This window comes from Furipterus horrens, unplaced genomic scaffold (assembly GCF_987537825.1).
Source record: "Furipterus horrens unplaced genomic scaffold, mFurHor1.1.pri manual_scaffold_3, whole genome shotgun sequence".
Lineage (NCBI taxonomy): Eukaryota > Metazoa > Chordata > Mammalia > Chiroptera > Furipteridae > Furipterus > Furipterus horrens.
This window is the reverse complement of record NW_028327173.1, coordinates 191,186,423-191,213,560: the sequence shown is the minus strand read 5'-3', so window position 1 is coordinate 191,213,560 and position 27,138 is coordinate 191,186,423. Positions and strand designations below refer to the sequence as shown.

At 44.8% G+C, this 27,138-nt stretch overlaps 1 protein-coding gene across 2 annotated transcripts in view; it reads right to left on the bottom strand.

The window, feature by feature from the left end:
• Nucleotides 1-27,138, bottom strand: part of FLVCR2 (FLVCR choline and putative heme transporter 2) — a 52,612-nt gene that overhangs the window by 8,157 nt on the left and 17,317 nt on the right. For both annotated transcript variants that reach the window (XM_090271192.1, XM_090271193.1), the window contains exons 2-5: nucleotides 19,350-19,491; nucleotides 16,748-16,888; nucleotides 4,168-4,235; nucleotides 2,230-2,333 (exon numbers count right to left, since the gene is read on the bottom strand). In XM_090271192.1, coding sequence (XP_090127318.1) covers nucleotides 2,230-2,333; nucleotides 4,168-4,235; nucleotides 16,748-16,888; nucleotides 19,350-19,491 — 455 coding nt within the window. The remainder of the gene's footprint in view (nucleotides 1-2,229; nucleotides 2,334-4,167; nucleotides 4,236-16,747; nucleotides 16,889-19,349; nucleotides 19,492-27,138) is intronic.

Sequence of the window (27,138 nt, the reverse complement as noted above, 5' to 3'; positions counted from 1 at the left end):
CCCGGTTCCATTCCCCTCTGTCAGTCTGCTCCAAGGGACCATCAGCAATGAACTGATTTGTTTCAGGCTCACACCGCTGGTGCCCCTCCCGACCCTTCTCCCATAGTGCCCACTCTGGACTCTGCTGGGGCACTGACTTCTGCTTGGACCTGCATTCCTCTCCCAGCTCTGCACATACCTCTGCCCTCCTGCCACCAACATCAGGTCTCAGACAAAGAAAATTTAAAGCCTTCACACATCTCCCCCAAAGCCAGAAACACAGTGGGGGCATCAGCAAATATATCTATAGTAAGGTCAAACTAATACCTATGTCAATTGGGTGCTAGGAAGTCTCTTAAGCATTTTACATTCATTTATTATTTTACTCAACAATTATAAAAGCCCTGAGAGAAAGGTATGACTATCCCTGTTTTTAAATATGAGGAAACTGAGGCTCAGACTACTTAAGTTATTACTAGTTCAAAGTCACCCACTGAGTAAATGCAGAGCTGGGATTGGAACCCTGTGCTCTACTATTGCAGGGTGGATACTAACGCAATGTTGCTGCTTTGGAAAAACGCAAGGCCAGAGCCTCTGAAGAAGGCCCCTGCCACCCAGTGCTTCCAAGCTGCTCTCCTTCCTCCACCTGCTCCCGCATCTAGTCCGACACACCCTGCAGAAAGCAACCTCATGAACACCACTCGGTCTCTCTGACCCTGCCAGCTCATCTTTCACCAGCTTTGTGGAAACATAGCTTCACCTTAAACCACTGCCCCATCTAGAAAAGCTATCTGCAGTTCCAGCTTGAGATAAACAGACCTGACCACCCGATTTCCAGCCTCCAAACCAAGCTGGGCAAATCTGGGAACCTCAGAGAGAAAAGAAGTGGCACCCCAAAGACAGATCACAGCTTTCGCTCTTCCTTTCTCTGCCTGGGTAACAGTGCAGGGGGTGTCTTGTGCCGACTGCAGGATCTAGGCATCGAGTGACACAGAGGAGCTGGTGACGTCTAGGTCCTGACGTGTCCTCTCCAGCCCTCTCATTGCGTTTTCATCTGCCTCATCCATGGATTCCAGCCTAGCAGCATTCCAATGCCTCCTTCTCCTGCCACAGAGCAAGCCCCGGAAACAGAGACAGTGCTGTTCGCTGGTTTGGGGAAGGCCAGTCCCCACTGCCCTCATGTGTGGCTGAAGCAAGCAGTTGACAGATGACAGAGACGAGATGGCAGCCAAGCTCCGGCAGCAGTTTATTAAGCCAAGCCAGGTCCTCCGTTATGTTCAGCAAGGCAGCCACATCCCGGGGGACGGCCTCAATTGGCCTTTGACTAAGGCAGCCACAGGGAGACCTGGTCTGACCAGAGCCTCACAGAAGTAGGTTTGTGTGGCAGAGAACAGGTCTGCCACTGTCTGTCGCCTCCAGACACTGGGAACTTTGGCGGCCTCGACAAAGCAGCCCAGAACACTGCCCCGCCCCAGCATTGGACAACCCTGGCAGCTGCCCTACTGGCCAGCATCGATTGAGCACCCAATGCAGTAAGAAGAGAAGGATGCTGGACCTCTGTTTTTTCCAGTCTTTTCTCTGAGCCTGGCCACTGAATTGAGACAAACAGAGACAAATGCAGATTAAGGCAAATTCAGATTCCTTACTGAATGGGCTGGCATCCATAATGGTAGAGCCCAGTAGTCTGTACTTTTAACAAGCATTCTGGATGAATCTGGCATATGGATACACTAAAATCTTAGAAAGGCCGCTCTGAGCTCTAAGAAATGCACGGAACATTCAGACCCAAAGCACAAAACAATATTTACCAACAAGGTATAAGCAATTGCAAGATAATACACGGCAGACCAAAGTAAGCACAGAACACCATGGTTAGACCCATGCAGTCCCAGGGAGCTATGAGCACAGGCCAGTGTCACTCCTCCACCCCTCATTCCACTGCTTGGAGTCTTCCCAAAGTTTCCAACTGCTGACATTTTTTTCTACATTCATTTTCACTTCTCCCCCATCAACCCCTTCCATGGCTATGAGGGGGGTGGTACTGTGCTAGGCCTCATGTCCTTTTTCTCTAAGCTCCCTAAGATCCCTCATTTTATAAATGAGAAAACTGAGGCTCAAAGAAGATAAATTTGAACTGCCCATTTGTCCACTCAGCTGTTACACCCAAACCTTTGAGGCTGTATTGCTAATGAATATGTCATTTCAAATATGAGTCCCCCAATTCTCAGTCCAAGAGGAAGAGTCACTTACTTGTAGGTTTTGGACCTATCCAGCCAGATGCCTGAGATCATAGCCCCAATCATTCCTGCAATGACAATGGTCAGGCCTATTCTTCCAGCATTCACTTCTTCCCTCTGGGAAAGAAAACCACAGCCCCTAAAGATCAGGCAACGATACTGCACAGACAGAGCACAGTCACCGTGAGCTGAATGGGCAAAGGCAAGGAACTCAGGTTCCATTAGAGCCAATTCTCAGAATGTATTAAGGCAAGACCTCCTGTAGAAAACTGCCAATGGGGAGAATATCCTAGAATAGATGCTTCTCCCACCATACTATAATCCCAGATGTGTGTGTATGATACTGGATGCTGGGGTGAACCAAATTCTGTCCTCAGAACTACTTTTAGGTAGAGTTTTTGAAATATATAATCCTTATAGCCACTTTTATCTTATTTACCATTATTCCCATTTCACAGAAGGGAAAACAAATATGTATATCCAAATATGTCATACTTTGGTTTTTAGAGCTATCAGTGCCAAAAGAAATGGTAAAATAATAGTTATATATATATTTGAGCCCTTATTATTATGAGATAGGCACCATGCCAAGGATTTTACATCATTATCTCATTTAATTCTCATAATGCCCCACCATAAAGCTAGGAATCAGTATTCCCCATTTTTTCATAAGAAGAAACTGAGGCACATTAGGTGACATTAACCTATTAGTCCAAGGTCCTGAGGCATTTATTAAGTGCAGAGCTAGGATTTGAACCCAGACCTGTCAAACTCCAAAACTGGAACACTTAGCCACAGTGACCACCTCTGCAGCTACGAGACCCTGGTCCTTTCACAAGGAGACTGGACTCGGAATTCCTGAATCCAAGACACTCAGTCTCCCATTCCCAGCATCTAGCCCTCACTGGTTCAGGAAACATTTTTAAAAGAGTTTCAGTTGAGTAACTAAGAGTCCAATCAAAATTGAACATTGCCCATATTTTACAAATTAAATATTTCAGATGAAACTCTCCATACATATTTATCTACTGTGTTGCCAGGCACCACGCTATGCACTTCATGTATCGTTCGTTGGCAGCCGTCCGTCTCGAGAGACGATGGTGTAGCTTCTTAAGAGTCTATCTGCACCGCCGAGAATGGCTGTGCAGTCCAACTCGGGAGTGACACGGTATCTGTCTCCTCCCGTGTTGAATCGACATCTTGCGATGACGCTGGAGTGTCCTCTCCAGTGAAGCTGAAGCTACAGAGCCTGGGCAGGGTGATATGGAGGGTCTGCTGTTGCCCATGCAGCAGACCCACCCCCCTCTCTTCGCAGCTGAAGGGTCCAAGGGAAAGACGGAGTCAATACAGCTTGGCTTCAGGTGCGCCGCAGGAGTTGCCGGTGTTGACTACAACGTCAAACCGCCTTAGGGACTCCGGCTCCGGATTTTCTGTCGGGGTTTACTCCCTTAGCCTTTCCCCTGAAGAGGTATGCCGCAAGGCAGCGGAGGTTTTTTGGAGTCAGAGTTTTCCTTCTCTGATGTGCCCTGACTGGAAGATCGAACCAGCGACACTTAGCTCGCAGGCCGATGCTCAATCCACTGAGCCAAACCAGCCAGGGCGAGCACTTCATGTATATATATATATATATAATATATATGAATATATATATAGACACACAATATTATTTACTTTCTAATCCTAAAAATAGTCTTTCAGTAAGTAATTATGCTTCTTTTGCATAAGATAGAATGAGAGCTCAGAGATGCTAACTAGCTTGTCACACAGTTCAGTGCCACCAGAGCTGGGGCTGAGACCCTCCAAGTCCCATAAGCATGCCCCCATATCACGCTGCCTAGAAGTGGGGGATCCAGGATTAACCACTACCCCACCTCCTGCTGAGAGAGACTCAGAAACCTCAATCTCCCCAGGCCCAGCATGCTTACGAAACTTGCTTATGGGACTCCCTTACCGGATAGTGCAAGATCACCATGCGATTCAGCAGAGTGGACAAGGCATAAAAAGCCCCAGCATTCAGACCTAAGGAGGGAGAAACACACAGCATTAGGGTTGGCCTTCTGCTAACTCCTCTCTGCAGCGGTTTGGGACGTCAGAAATCCTCATTCTCATTGCCATTGTGAGTGGTGTCCTCAGAGAAGAAAAATCCAGGGGTGTGAGACTACACTGCGGTTTTTCTCAAAGAAGTACTAAAAAATAACCAAGAGTAGCCATTTCAACCTATCCTTAACTGCACACCACTGCCCTCTGATCCCTTTACCCCTGCCCTGAAAACACAGAAAAGTGTTACTAAAAGGTCAGAAAAGTCAACATTCCTCTCTTAGGCCTTGACTAGACCACTGTGGGAAGTGGAACTACTAGACACCATCCCCCTTCCTTCTAATGAACTGTGCCCTCTCCAGACCACTCCAAACCTTTGACCCCTCACACCACTCCCTCTGTAGGTGGTTTCTCACCTCTTTCCCCATCCTTCCTTCAGCTTTCTTCTCAGAGTCAATGCCACACAAAATGTTATATTTGAAACCAGAAGGGACCCTAAGGAAAATTTAGTATACTCTCTTAATTCATTGACTCATTCAACAAATAACTGGAAAACCTAGAATATACCATAAGAATCTGTGTCCTTAGAGAATGAGATCATTTGTCCAAAGTCATATAGTTAGTAACTAAGATGAGGCTGGAACTGACCCAAAAGAGAAAGGGCCTCCTGCTCTCCCTTCCTGATGATGATGATGATGATAATGATAGCAGTCCGTACAAATGTACTCTGTTCTAAGCACCTTACAATCATCCCAACAACCCTAGAAGGCAGGCAGTATTATCATCCCTATTTTACTGATGAGAAAAATGCACACAGAGTTTAAAAACAAATACACCAGGAGACTTTTTGGTTTCAACTGAACATTGAGGCTCACAAGACTATCAAATGGCACACCTGACATCAGATCCACTTAGAAGGGACACAGCTCTCAGACAGGGCAGCCTTAGGAGTTCCTCTTCAATAGCACCAGTCCACAGGACCCCAGTCCATCAAGCCATCCAAAACTATTCTCTTTGGATCAAGGTTCCAGTGGGAGAACTAAGCAACAAGGAGATAGCCAACCTAACAGATGAGAAGATAGACAACCTAACAGACACAGAACTCAAAACACTGGTGATAAAGATGCTCACAGGCTTGACAGATATGCTTGAGTACAGCAGACACATAAGGGAAGAAGCGAAGGCTACGCTAAGTGAAACAAAGGAAAATCCACACAAAACCAATGGTGAAGGGAAAGAAACCAGGGTTCAAATCAATGATTTGGAATATAAGGAAGAAAAAAACAGTCAACCAGTACAGAATAAGGAAACAAGAATTGAAAAAAATGAGGAGAGGCTTAGGAACCTCTGGGAAAACTTTAAATGTGCCAACGTCTGAATCATAGGGGTGCCAGAAGAACAGGAAGAGCAAAATATTGAAAGCTTACGTGAAAAAATAATGAAGGAAAACTCCCCAAATTTGGCAAAAGAAAGAGACATACAAGTCCAGGAAGCACAGAGTCCCAGACAAACTAGACCCAAGGAAGACCACACCAAGACATATCATCATTAAAATGCCAAAGTTTCAAGATAAAAAGAGAATCTTAAAAGCACCAAGAGAAAAGCAGAGAGTTACCTATAAAGGGGTGCCTATAAGACTCTCAGCTGATTTCTCAAAAGAAACTTTGCAGGCAAGAAGAGACTGGCAAGAAATATTCAATGTGATGAAAAACAAGGACCTACAACCAAGATTACACTATCCAGCAAAGCTATCATTTAGAATGGAAGGGCAGATCAAGTGCTTTCCAGACAAGGTGAAGCTAAAAGAGTTCATTATCACCAAACCATCATTATATGAAATGTTAAAGGGACTTATTTAACAAAAAGAAGGTCAAAACTATGAACACTAAAATGACAACGAACTCACAACTATCAAAAACTGAATCTAAAAAATAAAAACAAAATTCATCTAAGCAAACCAGAATAGGAACAGAATCATAGGTATAGGGATCATTTGGAGGGTTATCAGCTGTGAGGAGGAAGGAGGAGAAATGGGGAAATGGTGCAGGGACTAAGAAGCATAATTGTTTGGTACAAAATAGACAGGGGGGAGTTAAGAATAATATAGGAAAGGGTGAAGCCAAAGAACTTACATGCATGACCCATGGACATGAACCAAGGGGAGTGGGATTGCTGGAGGAAGGGGGGTACTGGACTGAGGGGAGCAAAGAGGAAAAATATTGGGACCACTGTAACAACATAATCAATAAAATATACTTAAAAAAAAAACAAAACTACTCTCTTTGGCCCCCAAGGTGAACGCTCAGGTGCAGGGATAAGTGGCTATGGCAACCAGCCTAGTTTAACACCTGACAGGAGCCATTATTGTTCTAACAAACTCCACAGGCATAGCTTCCAGAGTCCCCATAAAGAAGAGGACAGCAAAAGAATCACCATACTTAGCAAAGCACAAAGAATGGCTTCTTACCAGATATGAAAAGGACTCGCAGTCCAGTTGCAGTCATTTTTATCACAAGAGGTCATTTTTATCATAAGCAATGTTGCGTAAATACAGATGACTTACCCCCTTCATCATGTTCCCAGAGGAAGGAGATACAAAGTTAACAGAAGGTCAAATTCTCATGCAAAAGGAGAAAGGAAGGTTTGTTTACCATTCCCACAATCACACAGGCAGTAAGTGGCAGAGCTGGATTGGAACCCAGACTTTACAGCTCTAGAGTCCTCGATCATAATCACTCTGTTTTAGACCCTCACAAAACTGATTGTTATGCATTTCCCCAGCTCAGATTACTGAAAATTTCCTGGAATCCTGCCTCTCCCAGTAGGCCACCTCAGAGATACAACAAAGCTGGATTTAATATCACCTCCTGAGGGGCACTGGGCCACAGTGAGTCGGCAAACCTGGGAGTGTCAGCAAACATCACTACAGCTACCAGACTAATGGTCATGAAGAGTTTGTCCAAACCTGCTGAGAATATTTATAAAAATTTACTTGAGACAGAGAAAACAGACTCAGAAAAATGCATCAGAAAATAACAGCCTGCAGTTTCTTTCACGTGTTTGAGAATTGGGGAGACCATGAAGAACAGATGAAGGTGGGAGAAAGCAAGGCAGTGACTGGGCCACAGGATGGTTAAGGTTATGAGCTCGCTTGAGGGTCGTCACACATTGGAAGTCTAAGAGAGAGGACAGAAGCCTCAGAATTGGGGGATGGGACTCAGTGGAGCACAGCCATTTTCCTGAGAGATACCTCATTTCTTAGTTATGCAAATGGCTAAGGCCGCTCCACATTGCAAAGGAGATGGGAGGGACTTTGACCACAGAATGGTGATGAAAAGCTTACGGGGCCTGTGTGAGATTCTGTGAGTGGCCAGGACTGGTCACCACACTGACTGTCACAGGCTGCGGTCAGGGTTTTAAAAATAAGGCAGCAGCCATTTGGGGAACAGAGAGGAGCCAAGTGATTTAGAAGGACGCAGAGAGGGCCACCAGTCCGCCAGGAAGTCTGGTGTGTAAGAAAGTGACACGCAGTTCTGGATTCAGAGCTGGAGAACACCATGACATGGGCAGAACCTCCCCAGTCAAGCACGTATGGATGGGAGCTTCTAGGGGAGCTGAACTGTGTCTGGGAAATACAGAGCCACAGACTTTTATTTTCCTAGAGGGAGATGGTACCTCTGACGTTTCTGTTCTGAAAATGGCCTGATTTGGCAAGAGGGGAGACAGGACTGTGTGTTTGTGAGTGTTTTAAAGGGAGTGGGAGTTAATGACAGAATTCAGCCATTAATCTAAATCTGTATAACCTTTTCACCAACTCTGGTATTGGGAGTTATGTTTTTTGGTGGCCAGCAATCAAGCCCCTCATAACTGAACAGCCTGGGGGTTCTATTTCAGAAGGAGGGGCCTGAAAAGTTGATCTGGTGTTAGAAGGAGCAGTCTGAATGGGGGCCTTTCAAAGGTGTACTAACTTAAATGCACAGAAACATGGACATGGCTTACTTAAGACAAAGATAAGCCTTTCACTAAAGAAATTCTATGCCTGGACACAACCGACCTACCTAGCTACGAATTTATGATCTGAGGGGTTACTTTCCACAGAGCCCATATTTAACCACAACTTTGAGGTTCTCAGCAACTTCTTAAGCAACAAGCACACCCAACTAACCTTTACACCATACACCCAGCCACTTGGAAATTCCATTCCTGAGTCAAGAGGGCCCACAAAGAGACACATTCCTTAAAAGGGTTTGGGGTGAAATACAGGCAGGGAGAAGAATGAAAGCAGCCCCTAGTCCTGCTCTTCACACCTCTCTTGGTCCCTCTCCGCCTCTTGTTGAGACTCTTGTTGAGCCTCCAGTTGAGCTTCTCACTGAGCCTCTCGCTGCAAGGGGCAAGAAACACTCCAAGTCATGCTCAGCTTCAGGTGCGACTGCTACTCTCAGCTTGGGCTCAGCTGGAATAAAGAAGGAGGGCAAAATCCACAGGAAGCACAGGGAGATTACCCAGGAGTGAGGCAAGATAGAAAGAAGTTAGGGAATGCTCCTGACAAGTGAAATGAAGAAGTAGGAGCAGACCCTATAAGCCTCTAAGTCCTCTCATCAGAGCCCCTGCCTTCACACATGATCAAAGGGAAATAGTTTACGGCAGGAAACCCCTGCAGTGGTCACAGAAGTAAAAAACAAGGTCTGGCTAAAACCAGATCGATCAAAGATGGAGGAAAAATTGGCCAGAGAACAACCCCAAAACTCATTATACCATCATTATAATGAAAACTGACTCCACAAGTAGAATGGGGGGCTAAAGGGAATAAACATCATGATATTTCCAGAGCAGACTCTATGAGAAACAAGACCCCTACCCAACCCGAAGGTGGAGACAGCATATGGCACCACGAGAATGTGGCACCACGAACACCACGACACTTCGGAATGGACCATATCAGGAACAAGGACCCTCCTCCCAACCTAAACACAGAGTCAGAATTTGGCACCATAAAGTTCAGAATCAACCTACTCTTAGAAACATACAAGGTCTGTCCGGAAAAAGTCCAGCCATTGTTAATATAATGAGAACGGTTTGCGCAGCATGGATGTGATCTGGCAGCCAAGGCGAGTGGACTGGAATGCACATGCGTGAACAATGACGACTTCACTGTAGTAAGTCAGTTGGGGTGGTAGATGCTGTTGAGTAAGCATGTGCACTGTGTGGCCATCACATTCAAAATGACTGAGCGAGTAGAGCAATGAATCTGCATCAAATTTTGCGTTAAGCTTGAACATTTCTCTGTGCAAACTGTTCAGATAATTCAGAAGGCCAGGGCTGTAGGCAACTGGTGATTGGCAGCTTCATCATGAAAACACACCTGCTCATGCAACACATCTTATGCAGAGTTTTTTGGCAAAACGTCATATCACCCAGGTGACTCAGCCCCTCTACAGTCCAGATTTGGCACCACGGGACTTCTGTTTTTTCCCAAAACTAAAATTGATTTTGAAAGGGAAGAGATTTCAGACCTCCAATGAGATTCAGGAAAATACAATGGGGCAGCAGATGGCAATTGGGAGAACTGTGTGAGGCCCCAAGATGCCTACTTTGAAGGAGACAGAGGCATCACTATCTTACGTCCAATGTTTTTTCTATCTTGTATCTTCTTCAATAAATGTCTCTGTTTTTCATATTATATGGCTGGATACCTTTTGCACAAACCTCGCATAGAATCCCAAGAACTGACTGACCCAGTGAGCAACTCACTTGCGCGTTCACCCACGTCCACTCGGACGTGCACTTCTGCTTCTTTCACAGCAACTAGGTGAGCAGCAGCTCATCCTGGACTCACCCCCGATCCTGTCTCCTGACACCCGCATCCTAGCCTCTTTTTCTCTACCTAAATAAAATTTGCTTTCACTCTCACTTGGACTTGTTCTTGAATTCTTTCCTGCATGTGTCAAGAGCCTAGAGGTCCTTGACTGTGCTGGGGCAAACGGGCCCCAGCTCAGAGCTCAGAACCGGTCCCATGACAGGAGGACTGGGAGCAAAATACCTACCTCAAACACCAGCACTTCTGTGACCCCGAGAAAGGCGGAGGGAAGCAGAGCCCTGAGCTGGTTAAGCAACACTACTGAAGCTGAGCACTTACATGGAGACAGGGTGGTTTAGGGAAATTGGTTCCAGATCAGCACCACCTGAGAGCCTGTTAGAAATGTGGATTCCTGACACCTCCCTAGACCTATTGCAACAGAGACTCTGGGAGTTCTGTAATCTGTGTGTGAACAAGCTCTCCAGGTACTTCTGATAGAGCTCAAGTTTGACACCCACTGGCACAGCCAGACTAGTCCGGTTTATCAACAGACATCCCCCAACCCAGGCAGCCAAAAAACTGAATCAGGGCTAAGGCAGAGATGGGGGCAGGGGTATGGAGCAGTACAGGAGCTCACCCTGGAAGGCTGCCATTCTTTCCAACTATTTCTACAGAAATTAGGAATTAGGAGCTTATGTATGGTTTCCAAATCAATCTTTAGTCTCGATGTCCCTCCCCGTATTGTTGAAGGTTACCAGACAAAGTTAAACAGTACATGTCAACTCCACCACCCAAACCAAGGGGTTCAGTGTCCCACAAGAAGGGCAGGAATGAAACATGTGCTCTGCCCTATCTGTGCGGTGAGCTCCTCTTCACAAGAACACAGGTTACTGTGCTATACTCAGGTATGATTGGCCCCAGCAAGTGAAGCCTGCTGGGTCAGGGCCTATTCCTGTGAGAAAATGTGATCACCCCTGAAAGACCTTGTCATTCCTGTCTCAGTCACCAAAGCAAGTACCAGTCACTGAGGAGGTGGGCTTTAGGAAGGCAGAAAGGACTCATCATCACTCTGAGTCTCTCCTCTGTCAAGAGCAGTCTTTTCAAACTGTGGTCCAGAGACCAGTGGCATTAGAAGTTCTTAGAGTTCAAAAATGCAGATTTGTGGGAGTCTGCCCTGGACCTACTCTATCTGAATCTCCTGGAATGGGGCTAGGAGTCTGCCTTTTAACAAAAGACAATAAAGAACCCTGAACATTTCTTAAGCTCTGAAGTTTGGAAATAAACAGCCTTGGGAATACTGAAGCTCAATGGCCAGGACCAGGGTCCAGGTGGTGGGGTTAACATAGAGGCAGCTAGGGTGGGAAGGGACTTCAATACCAAGAGAATGACCCATTACACATCTACTTTAGTGGTTCTCAACCCAGCTGCAAACCAGAATTGCCTAGAATGCTTGCTAAAACAGATTTCCAGGGGAGGACACAGACTTTCTGAATTTGAAATTCCAGAAGAGAGGCATGGAAACCTATGCACACATTCAAATCGAGCACCCCAGGGAATTTTATCATTAGGCAAGCCAGGGAAACACAGATCCCAGATCCAATCTCTGTGTTCTGGTTACTCTGTGTTCATTTTCCTTTTGTCCTTCCTGAAACTTGTAGTAAACCCTTGTTCTAAAGGGCCAGCATGACCTCAGCAAAGCTCCAGGGAATCACAAGGATTTCATACCTACTCTTTTTTTTCTCCTTTAAAAGATCAATTGCTTTTTAAAATATATTTTATTGTTTATGCTGTTACAGTTGTACCAATCTTGCTCCCTTTGCCCCCCTCCACCCCCCTCAAGCAATCCTTACACCATTGTCCATGTCCATGGGTCATGATATATGTTCTTTGGCTATTCTAGTCCCTATGCTTTTATAGCCCCATGCCTATTCTGTAATCACCAATTTGTACTTCTTAATCCCTCCACCTTTTTCACCCATCTCCCTGACCTCCACTCCCATCTGGCTACCAACAAAACATTCTCTGTATCTATGATTCGGTCTCTGCTCTGCTTGTTTATTTTGTCTTTTAGAATCAATTGTTGATAGATATGTATTTATTGCCATTCTATTGTTCATATTTTTGATATTCTTCTTCAAGAAGACCCTTTAACACTTTACATAACGCTAGTTTAGTGGTGACGAACTCCTTTCACTTTTTCTTGTCTGAGAAGCTCTTTATCTGTCCTTCAATTCCAAATGATAGCTTTTCTGGGTAGAGTAATCTTGGTTGTAGATTCTTGCTTTTTATCACTTTGAATATTTCTTGCCAATCCCTTCTAACCTGTAAAGTTTCTTTTGAGAAATCAGCTGACAGTCTTATGTGAGGTCCCTTGTAGGCAGCTAACTGCTTTTCTCTTGTTGCTTTTAAGATTCTCTCTTTGTCTTTAACCTTTGGCATTTTAATTATGATGTGTTTTGGTGTGGGCCTCTTTGGGTACATCCTGTTTGGGACTCTGCATTTCCTGGATTTGTATGTCTATTTCCTTCACCAAGTTAGGAAAGTTTTCTGTCATTAGTTTTTCAAACAGGTTTCCAATTCCTTGATCTTTCTCTTCTTCTTCAAGTGTTGGTACACTTGAAATTGTCCCAGAGGCTCTTCATACCTACTCTTAAGCCAGAATTTTAGAGAGGGCACAAAGCATCCTCCCTAGGCCCATGTAAGTGGGGCAATGGTGAAGCTTTGAGAGCCCCAAGGGAAGGTATCCTCAGGACACACGTTCAGGCTCTGAATTCAGATGCCCAGCACTAGTAGAGCTCAGAAACACCCTTACTGGTGTGGCTGAGTTGCCAGTTCAACCCCTTGTCAGGTCACGTATGAGAGGTGGCTGATAGATGTTTCTCTTTTACATAAATGTTTCTCCTTCTCTCTTTCTCTCTCCCTTCCCCTTTCTTTAAAAATAAATAAAATCTTTAAAAAAAAAAAAAAAAAAAAGAAGCAATGGAGGCAAGGCTGGGGAATAACATAAAAAAGTATTCCCTTTGAGGACATTCTTTAGAGGAGGAAATTTTTCAACAATTCTTTTTAACATGGCAATCATTACACCATTACCATTGATGAAAAGAGATTAGAGGAGGCCATGTGAAAGCGAGACCTGGAGACACAAAAAGAAGGTGGCCAAGGAAAGGTTCTTTTCTTCACCCTACCCCCACTGCTGGTACATATCACAAGACTTCCCCAACCCCCAAACTCTGTTAGATCCTCTGAGGATCTGGTTCCAGCCCGCATTGCCAAACATGGAGGAAGGAGAGTATTTTACTAGAGGAGGAGGCAGTTTCTTCTTCTAGTGATAGTTCATCAACATCAAGCACAAACCCATTCCTGCAAGTCCTTCCCTCTAAGTGGGCTGCCAGATATAAGAAAAAACGTTTTTTTTTCTTAAACAAAGAGCAAACCTGGTTAAATTTGAATTTCAGAAAAATGAGTATTTTTTAAACATAAATATACTCCAAATATCACATGGGACATGTTTATGCTAAAAAAGAATTTGTGGTTTCTCTGGAATTTGAAGTTACTTGCTGGCCCTGATTTTATTTCACAAACATATCTCTGGGGTTATGGCCAGAGCCTCTAGGGAAATTGCTCAGAACCCTGCATTGTGTATCACTGCACCTCAGCTCTGGGTAGCTGACTCAGCAGCAAGGAGAGAGCTGGGAAACTGCTAGAGATACAACACCGGACATCACACCAGCTGAATGCAAGCTGCTCCCTACTTGGGGAAATCTAGTTCAGACCAAAGAAAGAATACAGGAATCAGCATGTTAATCAATGCAATAGTAGTGTGGATGCATGCAGTGTCTCTATTGACAATTAATTGAAAAGCTTTCATTTCCAATGAGAGAACTTCAATGGGAAGCAAAGGTTTTTACTACCTTCTGAGAGGTGGTGGGAATTAGAAGGACAAAAGGTGGGTGAAGGTGGTACACTCAGCACTTGACAGAGCTGACACCAAAACTCAGGCTTCCCATTCCTTACGTGCAGCTCTGAACTCACTGGTCTAGCATTCAAGGCTCTTACTCCTAGGCATGTACACCCATGTCCTGCAATTGTGTTCATGAAATTCTATTACCTGCTAGAATCCCAGCCATGTGTTAAATTTATAGAAGGTGTTGTTGTTTTAAATTTGAAACAAAGATAGTGGGAGAAGAAAGCAGAGATTCTCAGGTGGACTGCCTTTACATGACCTGTACACCTTGCGGAGACACACTAAAGCTGAGACCCCATCATCCTCAAATCTCAAAGATGGCTGGCCAATAGGTTGGTCCTGCTTCCAAAACGCTAAAACTATAGATCCACACTCTAGAAGAAAGCAACCCCCAGGTAACTGGTCTGGAGAATTAAATCTGAGAAAGACAGACCCAAAAACCACCTGGGCAAGTGGGCTAAGAAAAGAGCTCCGGCTTTGTCTCCAAGCGGCTGCATTCTGCATGGGAAGGCAGAATGGCACAATGGTTAGAAAGATGGGTTTGGGCATCAAACAGACAGAAGTGTCTATCTAAGGTCTGTTGCTTACTAGCTGTCCAATTGTCAGCAAGGAACTAAACCAGAGCCTCAGTTTCCTCAGGTATAAAATGAAACAGAATTAAGGACCTATGTCATGGGTTTGTTTTGAAGATAAAAAGAGATAATGTATATATATAAAGCCTTAACATGGTGCCTGACACACAGTAATGGCTCAATAAAAATTTTTCCAAATCTGTGATTAAGCCTAAGAATCATTTACTTGCTGGCAAACAGCCTTGTCTCCAAGTCCAGTTCTCTACCATGGGAATTAGGCTTGTGATTCTCTGAAATGAGTACAAACACCCAGATTAGTTTAACTCCCTCTCACTGAGATGGGCCTTTGAGGAAAATATTAATAAATTCTATCTATAGACAACAGAGTTGAATGCTTCCAGAGACTCAGAAGTGAACTGCTTTTCCCAATGACCCATGTGAACTAGCTTATTATTATGGATGAACGCAGAAACATACTAAGAACTGAGAAGCTAGAGAGAATGAGAAATAGAGACTGAGACCTTAAAGAATAATTTAGTTACCTAGAGCAGCAATTTTCAACTGGAGTGCTGCAAGAATAATATGCAATACCTGACTATTTAGTCAGGGGCACTGACCTCTTTTTCCCTTAGATTGTCGAATTAAAAAATGACAGCAGCCAAGAATGAATCAGAATTATACCTTTTTTTTTTTTTTTTTTTGGTCAAATTGGGAAAAAAATCTATTTTTTGGCATACTGTGGAATTTAAGTAATTAGTTTATGGGCGCAATGAGATGAAAAAGGCTGAAAATTGCTGATCTAGAGCTATTCCAGATAAGAGGTCACCTAACTATTATGTACACCTAAAAAACTTAGGTGTGCCTCTCTACCCAAGGATGATACCACCTCTTATCAATGCCTCAGCAGATAAACAGTTTGAGATGAAGGGCACTGATAAGCATAAAATGAAACCGTGGCACAATCCTAGGAAAAACTACAGGCAATTAGGTAACAGGCATCAAGAGTGCAGGTGTCAGAGTTAGACAAACCTGTATTCGAATCCTGGCTCCACCACCTGAAAGCTGTGTGATCTTGGGCTAGTTACCTAATCTCTGAATTCCAGTTTCCACAGATGTTAAATGGGGATAGTTATCGTACCTACCTAGCATGGGTGTGGTAGAAGTTAAATAAAAGCATATGTGAAAAGTCTTGCCACATTGTCAATGCTATTGTTATATAAAACATGGTTTGTGAACCTATAGAGTATAAGGTTATAGTTAACTGTGGTTTCATCAAGAATAAGTCATGTTAAAGCAATCTTGTTTTTTTTTAATATAGTTGCTGAGCCTGTTACACACTTGCTTACTCTTGATTTTAAACTAGCTGGTGGATTAAATGGTAAAATATAGGATGGAGAGCAATACAATTGGATGGATCTCTTTACTGGAATGCCATGAGGTTCTGTCCTTACCCTTCTTGTCTGGTCTAACTCTTACTAAAGGTTGGAAAGAAGATCCAGAAACACCATGCTGGACAGGCAAGCCAATGCACCAGCAAAAAGATTAATGTTTATCTTATCAAAAGCCAACAAAATGAAATGAAACAGGGATATTGTCTTGCAGATTAAATTTTTAAAAAGGAGTCAACATCTTAAGATGAAAGAAGGTTGGTTAAGGAGCGTTTAATATGGCAAGACTCATGCATGCATTCATCTATTGATTGATTGATTCATTCATTCATTCATTCACTCACTCAATAACAACAGGAGTATCCACTCTAGGCCAGCCACTGCTGATGATGAAAAGACATAACTATAAAGATGAAAAGACATAAATACTGGCTCCCAGGATGGTCACAGTAGTGAGAAGACAGACTTGGAAATGGAATAGCACAATAAGAGAGAAAACATTTCTAACACTGCTTTACAGCGGGATGCTGAGATGGGACTTGGAGGATCGGCTGGCATCTGTCAGATAACCTGATATGGTAAGGAATGGTTTTCTAAGTGGACTTTATAGAATGTGCAAAGGCCCTGAGACAGAGCTGACTGTTCCAGTTGACCCTAAACAATTACTTTCCGTGAACATTTGGTATTTGGGAGAAGTAAGATGCACAGACATCTCAGGCCTCTTGTCTCCCGTTCCCAGCTCAAGTACACTCCTGGACACATCTGCCCCTTACCGTAGGTGATGACAAGCAGCACGAAGTTGAGGTTTTTGAAGAGCCGGACGATGGAACTTAAGTATGAAGCATCAGGGGATGCCAACGAATAGCTCAGGGACTGGGCCCTGCTGGGGGGATGTTTAGGCTTCTCCTTGAAAACTGAAAGGAAAGAAACAGAGAGATCACTGACCATCCCCGTGGTTACCCCCACAGACACACACACAGACAAGAGCTGGATCCATCACCTGAGAAGGAGCTACGACTCAAAAGGAAAGAGCAATTCTTCAATTAAATCCTTTACAGCTTCCTCTCTTGAAGCTGCTTTTCATTGTCTGCTGCTGAGTAAGTGGTCTATTGATTACTTTTTCCTCATGGCCTCTGGCCAGCTGCAACCATGGGGGCCTCCCCAGCAATGTTCAAGGATCAAGGGGTCCCCTAAAAACCAGCAAATAACATACCACAGAGCATTGAGAATAGAAAGGAAGTGCAGGCTGAGGCTTTAGGATTAGGGAGCCCAGCTAGTAGTGGCTTAGCACCAGAGCTCCTCCTAAGGGGTAAGGGACTGTGCTCCTGTGCCTAGCACAGAGCCTGGCATATGGCAGTCAATGAGCATTCCTGAGTTAAGTGAAAGGATCTTCAGTGAGGAAAACCTCAAGTCCATTCCCAGTTTCCCAGAGTCTGAATCAGACACCTGCCTCACAGGGACTAGAGAATTAGCATGCTCCTGTGGGAGTGGCTACTCTGATATGAAGGACTGGGGAGGGACAATGGGAAAACCATTCATTTTATGTTCTATTTTCAATAAAATTGTCACAGTCCATTTAACTGCCTCGATTGCTACTCAGTTCTCTGGAGGGCAAATCAGTTTAACCAGTTTTTTAGCTAAGCTTTTTCCCCAACTGGGTCCACTCAAGCACCATGTGGCCTCCCCCTCACTCCAGGAGAACGTTCCTTCTCCAGTTAAAGGTAGCTCTGCAAATGCAGTTGAATGTCTTGAAGATCAAAGTGCTCCCCCCACCCCCTCCTCCAGCTCCAGAGCCATACTACTTTCTTCCTGGAAGTAGTCCTGGCTCATATCCTCCTGGATAACTTCTTGCTTTGGGAAGCACTCATGAGGTGTCCTGCCTGCTCACCTCCACTTCCATCAGGGAAAAGAGAGCAAGGCGAGGGCTTACTGATCTCTGCAACAGCAGCTGCTTGCTCAAGGCCTTAGCAACCACAAACCAGAATTCAGGGGAGGTTTTTCAGTTCTTTATTCAATGAGCTAAATGCCAAAATGTAGAAATGTCCTACCCTCAGGATTTCAGCTGCAAAGAACCAGGCCCTCGTCTGCCACAAACGTAAGAATTAGAACTGGGCACACTACAATTTGAAACTTCAAGTCTGGCTGAGTAAGAGGGGCCCTGGCGGGATTGTACTTTTCAGCTCTTACCCACAGCTCTACAGCTCCTCCCCTTTCCAGGGACACCCAAGTCCTCGGTCCATAACACCCTGCCAGGTTTGAGAAGCCAGCAGGCAGCCCTTTCGCAGCTTGGACCCAAGGGAGGAAATGACACGGTGGAACAGCTGAATGAGGTAAACGATTATAAAGCTGCTTGACTCTGGAGGTGAGGCCAGAAGGAAGGAGTGAAACCTTTAACACATGTGAGTGAAACTTTCAGATATTAGGAAGAAAACTGGTTAACCTTTAGACGGATGACTAACTGAAAATGAAAACCTCCACTCTGCTGTTTCTGAATTTATCACAGCCCATGTAATATCACTCAGATCATAAAAGAGGATATAAAGTTATATAATCCATCAATCAGATGGTGATGGATGGTATCTAGACTTGTGGCAGTGATCACTTTAAAGTGTATACAGATGTTGAATTAGAATATTATACATCTGAAACTTACATAATAAAAAAAGTTTTTTAGTTATATTAACCAAATAGCTCAGTGATTAAATATCCATGGTATATAAAAGTAAAAGTAGTTATCTCAGGTTACAATTAACTTGTACAAGGCTAAATTAATGGTCATTTTTTCTTTAGGTTTTTGTATTTTCTATATTTTTCCATAATGAGCATATATTACTTTTATATATTTTTGTAAAAAAGCATTAAAAATATGGTACCCAGGTATTCTCAGGTGAATCTATGAGATTATTAGTGTTTGTGGGTTAATTCTGTATTGTTCCAGAAATTTAGAGTATGGCATTAGATATGTTTAGGCTTAAATCCAATCTCTGCCACCATCTAGTCCCCAGTAATTGATTTAACTCCCTTAAGTCTTCCTCTTTGTTAAATGGGATTGGTAATGGTACCTTCTTCAAAGGGTTGCTGAAGATTACAGGAGATCAATGCCTGTGATAAATGCTCACGGGGTTTCACCAAGGGATCAGCAGCCTGACCCTTCATTCTGGTGAGGTCATATTAGGGAACTGTTTAATCACAATTAAACCTTTACTGAGCCACTGACAACATGCACAAGACCAGCTAGCACTATATTAGGGGTATTGAAAACCATCAGAGTCTGCCCTCCAGTTTCTGTAAATGTCCACCATGTTCTACAGCCATGTTCTCAAGGATCCCACCAAAGCCAGTAGAACCTCCCTGCCAGTCTACTAATGAACTTACCGATAATGACAAGGATCAAAAGCAGTGCAGCGACACCTGCTATTATGTAGAACATGATGCTGATGTGGTAGGCAAGCTTGTCCTTGTCTTCGATATTGGGTACCAAAACAGGAGGGACCAAGAACCCAATTGCAATTCCAAGCTAGAGAAAACAGAGACAGTTGGTTACAGCTACCAACTGCCAAGAGGTGGTGGCACAAATTTAAAGAGACTCCTAACAAGAAGCACAATCCCAGTCTTTCTTAAAACCTACACAGGGACTGCTTCCTCCTCAAGACACCAGAGAGAGCTCTCTCTTGATTGGCAACTCAATTCACACACATCCTTGACCCCCCTTCACCATCAATACCTATTGAAAAAAGTTATTGTTGGGGTTCTCAGTGCAGGCTGGCTCTTCTCTAGCTGCACTCCAATGAACAATGATTTCTACACTCCCATTTCTATGGCACAGTAAGACAAGGTTGACTTTTTTCTTGCGTCACTTAAATTCTTGATTTCGCTGAATCTGTTAATCAGGAGTTCAGAGACCAGCTGGGGGAAAAGTTGAAAACTTCCACACCCTATAACCCCAAGAACTTGCATTCAGGGAGACTGGGAAGCCTAAAGTTATTGCCCCATTTACAAACATGAAAGCTTAAGTTCATTGTGTAAATAACTTAGCAGTTGATGAGGCATCTATAGTATAAAGTCATATACAACTGCACACATTTATACACATATGGGCACACGCAAACTGACTATGAACACACACACACACAAACTTAAAGCATCTCATGTCACATCTCATATCTGCCTTGGAGTTCAAATTCTAGTAACCTGACAGTGACAGGAGTGTTTCCAAGGTCGATTCAGGAGTGACTAGCTGTGTCACAACCCCCAAAACCCTCTGCCACATGCAATATCAAAGAAATTGAAAAACAGCCCAAGCCGAGGCTGGTGTGGCTCAGTGGATTGAGCACTGGACTGTGAACTGATGTCAAAAGTCACCGGTTCAAATCCCTGTCAGGGCACGTGTTTGTGTTGCGGGCCAGGTCCTCAGTTGGGGGCATGTGAGAGGCAACCGACTGATGTTCCTCTCACACATTGATGTTTCTCTCCTTCTTCTCCCTCCCTTCTCCTCTCTCTGAAAATAAATAAATAGAAAAACAGCCCGAGCACTCAAGCAAGCTTCAGGTGCCAAGAGTGAAGGAAGATAAGTCCATTGTTTTAAGGTCCCACTTTTCCTTTATTTTACTTGAAAGAAACTGTAGGTAGAAAAGCAATTTGCTTTCACGTCACACTGTAATACCACTCATTAATGGCCAACCTGCTGACCATCTTGATTGGTTTTCCAGTCTGTCAATTACAGCCACTCAGGATGGTCACTGGTGGCCCCCTGCTGTAGAATATTCACAAAAGTCATCATCTTTAGGCCCAGTGTTGGGTTCTTTCAATGTATGCCAATCTATAATCAATAAATTAAACAGATACTTAAAGCATCTACTATATGAAAAGCATTCTGCTAGATATTTTGGGAGGTACCAAGTTGTGTATAACTGAGTTCCTGCCTTCAAGGAGCTCTTTAATCTAGTGGGGCAGGGGGACTTAAAACAAATTTTAAAAGATAACACAAATGGTGAAATTATAGAATGTTATAGCTTGAAAGTTCCTTTATCATCCTCTATTACAGTGTTTTTCAATTGGTGTGCTGCAAGAATAATGTGTAATACCTGACTATTTAGTCAGGGGCACTGACCTCTTTTCCTTTAAATTAAAAAATGTTAACAGCCAACACAACAATAGCCGTCCAAGTGTGAACACCCTGTCTTGAACTATAAATATATAGGTCATATCATAGAGCTGCATTTTATTGGTCACGTTGCATAATAAGGTTGCATCTGATTGGTTAATTCTTTGTACCAAAAATCCTTATATTGAAGTACAGTCACTTCAGAGCAAAAAAAGAGTAGGTAATTACTATTATTATTATTATTATTTGTAAATCAATAAAAATTATACCTATTTTTTGTCAGATCAGCAAAAAATATATTTTTGGGTGTGCCACAGAACTTTAGTAATTAGTTTATGTGTGCCACCAGATGAAAAGGGTTGAAAATCGCTGCTCTATTACAACCTAATTATTAAAGGGCCAAATGGAGGCTAAGTGAGGTTGAGCTTGAGAGGTTAAGTGACTCGTACAGGGTAACACAGAGTTCTAGCAGAGGTAACATGAGAAAAGAGATCTGTCAGTTTCTCAGGCCAGGACATCCTCTACTAGGCCTGGCAATGCCCTCCGGGGCAAAAAGCCTTGAGAAAGGCCCAAGTGAGTAGGCTTCTCCAGAAAAGAAGATATTTTCATGTCCTTGGAGTTTGATCTAACCTCCGGTCACACTGATTTATCAGTCTAGTCTGGCTTCTCAAATTCTCAAATTGCTGATCTGGAAGACTTTGAGAGTAAAAACCAGCCTAGACAGAGAGGCATATGCAACCTTCCTCGATGGAAACGTGGGCCTGCTGCAGGTCATATCTGGCCTCCTAAGTGATTTGGAGGTAGAGATCTAGATGTTAAATAGAACCCTGCAGGGTCCCTTTTGCAAGAATAAGGGAAGTTATGGGACATCATCCAAGGCTCTGTGATTCTAATACAGTGATGAATGGCTCAGGGTTTTGGGTGAGGAGCTCTCAGTCCAAATCTCAGCTCTACCAGTCACCAGATATCTGATCTTGGCAAAGTTCATTCACCTTTTGTTCCTAATCTACAAAAGGAAGATAACACTATCTAGTTACACTATCTAGCTCACTGGGTCTTCCTGAGGACTAAATGAGCTCCTCTGAATGGACTATTCAGCAGAATGATTTGCTCTGAACAAAGTACTCACTCCCCACCTGCAAGCCTGCTCTTCTACCTTGCAGACACACAGCCACAGGGCCAGGCAGGAGAGGAGGGGCCGCCAGGACTCAGAAGACACACTCGGTTTACTTACTGGCTTACTTAAGGCAGACACACAAACCACCCACCTCTGGTTCTCTTCCTCTTCCTCTCCTGGCTCCTTCTCTCTGCTCTTGCTCAATTCTCTTAGTCACCCTTGACTCTGTCCTCTTCCATTCACTCTACCCTGGACCCTCCCAAGCCTTCCTTGGAAGCCCACTTTGAATCTAACCCCTCCCCTTCAGACAACTGTGGTCTCTCCTCCAATGCCCTGCACAACATATTCAGGTTCGAGGTCCTCAGCACTTCACTAATGACAAGAGTCCCTGTTCAAGGACCTTCAAGGAGCTTGAGCACGAAGTCCAGACCCCTCAGCCTGCGGTTCCTGCCTTTCTTCGCCTAGTTTCAAGCTACCTTTCCAGCCCCACGTCCACCTCCTTCCTCTATGTCCCTGGTACTTCAGCCCTATGGGATGATTGACAGTTCCAACCTTTTCATCGCCTAGTCTCTCCCTTTATCTAAGCAGTGTCCCTGCTGGGAAAGGGCTCCCTCTTTTCATCTCTCAGAGGCTATCTCAAGGTCAGTTTCCTTTGATTATCTTAGCTAAGCTTCGTCTCCTAGCCTAAACCACTCTAATCCTTTGGTTTTCGGCCACTTTTCTGACATAACCTGGTGCCTGGTGAACAGGGGCTAACTCAATACATGTTGAGTGAATGGGCTGGAATTCACTGGCACATCAGAAAAATATAGCTTCCCTGAAGATAAGCCATGAGCCAGACCCACAGAAAGACATGGTTGGAAATTTAAATCTCGACAAGGCTCTCAAAGGAAGTTTGCTACTAAAAACAAACAAACAAACAAAAAACACCATGGTGGGGGGTCCTTTTAAAGTCAGAGCCACATGAAAGATAAACTGGGGTGCAATATAGATTTCCACACACTTAAAGCCCATCAACTTATATGAACCAGCACAGCATGATGCCATGCCCCCCAAGGTTATATTTATATGATGAGTGACCAGGTACCTGTGCGTGTCCACACGTCTCTATGGTTACTAGCAACGATCTTATGAAAAATTCATCTGAAGCTAAGGTTCACAGGGCACCGCCGCTGAGGAAAACTCAAGCTACACGGGCAAATGTAGGATGCATGTTACCATATAAAGGGACGTTTAACCCCATATAGAACTTATGGGCACTAAGATGTGCTTAAAATGAAGTATGCCTGCCCTGGCTGCTGTGGCTCAGTGGATTGAGTGCCAGCCTGCGAACCAAAGGGTCGCCCGTTCAATTCCCAGTCAGGGCCCATGCCTGGGTTACACGCTAGGTCTCCAGTTGGGGGCACACGAGAGGCAACCACACACTGATGTTTCTCTCTCTCTCTTTCTCTCTCTCTTCCCCTCTCTCTAAAAAGAAATAAAATCTTAAAAAAAAAAAAAACTAGATAAGAAAAAATGAAGTATGCCTAATTTCCATTGCTCCTGGGACTGTGTGGCTTGACATTCGCATGGGCGGCACAGGCACCAGCAGCAGGAGGCCCCCCGGAAGCTTCGTCTCCCAGGACCACATCCATGTGGGGGACTGTGTGCAACACTGGGAAGTGACGTCACCACTCATTGCTCCATTGTGTGGGCACTAAAATCCACAAAGATGGTGCCACTGAGGCACACATACATCATGTTCATCCTGTAAGTACTCCTCCCTCTCTTTGGTGCCTCTTAGACATTTGCTGACACCTCCACTTGAGGCAGGATAGTGAGAAGTCAGAAATGGCAACTGGAATGGGGAAGCAGACAGACAGCTAAACAAACTGGCCAAGCAATTTACAGCCACATACAGGTTACCAGGGAGGAGAGCCCCAGGAGCCTAGCAACGAGAAAAACTGATACTAGACCTTGTCCCCAGGGTGGCCTTTCCTCCCCTGGCATATCCTGGTCATGGTGGTGCAGACCCCCTCCCCACCCGACCTTTCCTCCCTAGAGATAACATCTAGGCCTCAGTTGTGTTTCAGCTCCAGGCCCAGAAAAGCAGCAAAACCAGGCAGGTGACTTCCAGGACCAGCTGCAATGACTAATGACACCCCCAATCAATGGAGACCAGGATCCTGAAAGGGCACACCTGGAAAAGTATTCTGTTGAGATCTCCCTTAAGACCTAAACTCCCAGCCTTCAAAACCCTCAAAACACAGGACTCAGCACAGGACCCAGTGCTCACTCTCCCTCCCGCCCCCTCCTGGTAGTACACCTCACCTTTCCCTTCCCCCTCTCCGTTGCCCACAAGTGTGCATCTCCTAAACTCTAAGGCTCCCTACAAAGCTTGCAACCAGGGGAGCAATGGGCAGTGGCAGCTCACCCCAGCTGCCCCCTGAACCCCTTTTCTCTGACTCTCTGGTGAGCTGACAGCAGCCCCACCCTGGCTCTCTTCTTTCCTACAACTTTTCTAGGGAGCCAAGGTAACCCCACGTAGGCTCTCCTGTTGCTTCTTCTACCCTAGGCCCTTTTTTGTTTCATGGTCCCCAGCTTTAATAAACATACCCTCCAAATCACCTGGACTCGTGTTGTGAAATCTTTTCTGCATGAAGTCAAAAGCCCACATGCTACAGGCTGGCCTGAGGCAGAACCGCTCCAGGCCTGGTTCCTGTTCAGTGACAAAGTGAGTAACTGAACTGGGCCAAATGATGCATAAACAGGGGTTCCAGGGTCCCCCGTGTAAGGGATGAGGTTAGAGTGAAGGCGTTCTGCAGGAAAGCCACCTTTGGACCTGGGAAAGAGGCTCAGAGGGCGGTCCTCCAGAAAGAAGCAGGAGAACAAGGTGGCTGTTAGGGCACTTAAACATTTCCACTGAACAACAGTTTAATCATGGAAAACAAGACTCCAGCCACCTAGGAAGGCCAGGCAGCTCCTAGACAAATGCCACGTTAAGCAACAATAAGCATGCGAAGTCTGCTCCTGTGATGGTATTTCTGAAATCCCCAAATCCAAGCCCTTGGCTTCTTTTGAAAAGCCCAACTCAGGATTGAGGAGGTAGCAGGAACAAAAACAATGCCATTGATTGGGGAAAACCACTCATGAAGCGGTTTAAGGATTTAAAAGGCTAAGCTTTGGTCTCTGAGAACTTAGGGAGCAGGGTGAGAGCTGGTGAACACTAAACTCCCTTAAAGCTCTCTCCCAGTCACAGGCTTTGCTCTCAAAGCCGTGGTTATGCTGGTGGTTTAGGCTTCCCTGCCACGCTTGCATGTCCTCAGTCCCGGGGGTGAGGGAAACGCAGGGAGCAGCAGCTCCTGAAATCAGAAGAGCGGGCTGCAGTGAAGGATTCCCAGGGAAGGTAAGAATAGTAATGACAGCTGATACATTATGGTCATTGTGTCACAGGCACCTCGTGGTGACATCTGCCAAGGGCCGGTCTAGTTCTTCATGAAAGCAGACGTGCAGCCTCCTCCATCTGCCCTTTCACCCAGAGCCCGAGTTCCTGCTGCTTCACCACTCAGAGGTCCCTCTGATGTCCGTGCGGGGGGGCCAATGACCACAGGCTCACAGAACTTCCCCAGTGACTCAGCTGGGAGAGAGAGAAAATAAGGGGATGTCTTTCCAACCACCAGGCCAGCCAGAGTGGGGAGTGCAGCATGTCCCTTTCTCTAAGTTTCTCACATTCGAAGTAGGCAACGTGCGAAGCTCCACTCAAATGCCTCGGCACTTCCCACCACCTCTGTCTCACAGCAACTGAAAGAAGGACCCTACTGTCCTGTGTGTGTCGCCCTGCTCGCCCTGACCACGCCCCGCCTTTTGACAGATGAGGGTAAAACAGCCCTCAGCAGAAGCAGCATTGTATGCCTCGTCTGTAATGGCGTCTGCTGTCATTTATGTGACAGTACATGTTTCTAATCCTCTCAAGTCTTCTTCTAGGTCTGATTGGGCTTTCTTGGACACAGCCCTCCCCTTCCGATTTTCAGAGGTGAAACTCAGACCCAGGCGATTCCTCACAAACAGGCTCTGGAAGAGTGGTTGCTTTATGGGCCTCCATGAGCCAGAGCCACTTCCTCTTACTCTAGGGTGTGTCTCCGGAGACAGAAGGGTGGACCCCACGTAGCTTTTTCTTAAGATGCCAACTTAGTAAATTAAAGAACCCTGCCTCATGATCCCATAGAGAAACGTGGAAAGAAAAAGAAATCTAAACCTTGCACTAGGAAAAACTATTATTCACCCACATCTAACACCACTCAAAGAAAGCAGCAGCATCGGCTCTGGCCCTGCAATTTAGGGAGTTACTCAGGGACCTACCCACACAAAAACATCCCCCAGTGCCTTGCTTTGGAGTCATCCCTCCTCCTTGTCCTGACATTTTCACTGTTAGTTACTCCATAAGTGACTTCTTTATAGTCTAGTCTCTCCTCCCTTAAATGTGAACTCAGGGCCCTTTCTGTTCCCCTTCACTTTGCATCCTCAGAGCTTAGAATGTTGCTTGGCACAGAGTAGATGCTCAATAAATATTCATTTAGTAAACAAATAAAGGCTAGGACACATGGTCTCCAAACCAAACCAAACCAAACCATAGTTCCCAAGAACTGACTATAAAGGTAAGAGTGCTAAGCCCTATAAATGGAGGGTGAGGTTACTACCCAAGGTTGTCCTTCATGAGAAAGACAGGCCAAAGGGATGACAGCCTTTCTTCACAGACTCTCATTTGCTACATTACCTGCTGTCAACTGCAGAGACCCAGGGAAGGTGGCTGGAGGAGACAGAATCCAGGACAAGTAATGAAAAGAGAGACAAAGACTGGATGGTAAACCATACAGGAACTTCATTTTATTTAATCTGCTCTTTGATTTCTCTTTTTGTCTCAAACTGGCCTCACCTGGCACCCTAACTCACTCACCTCCGTCTCC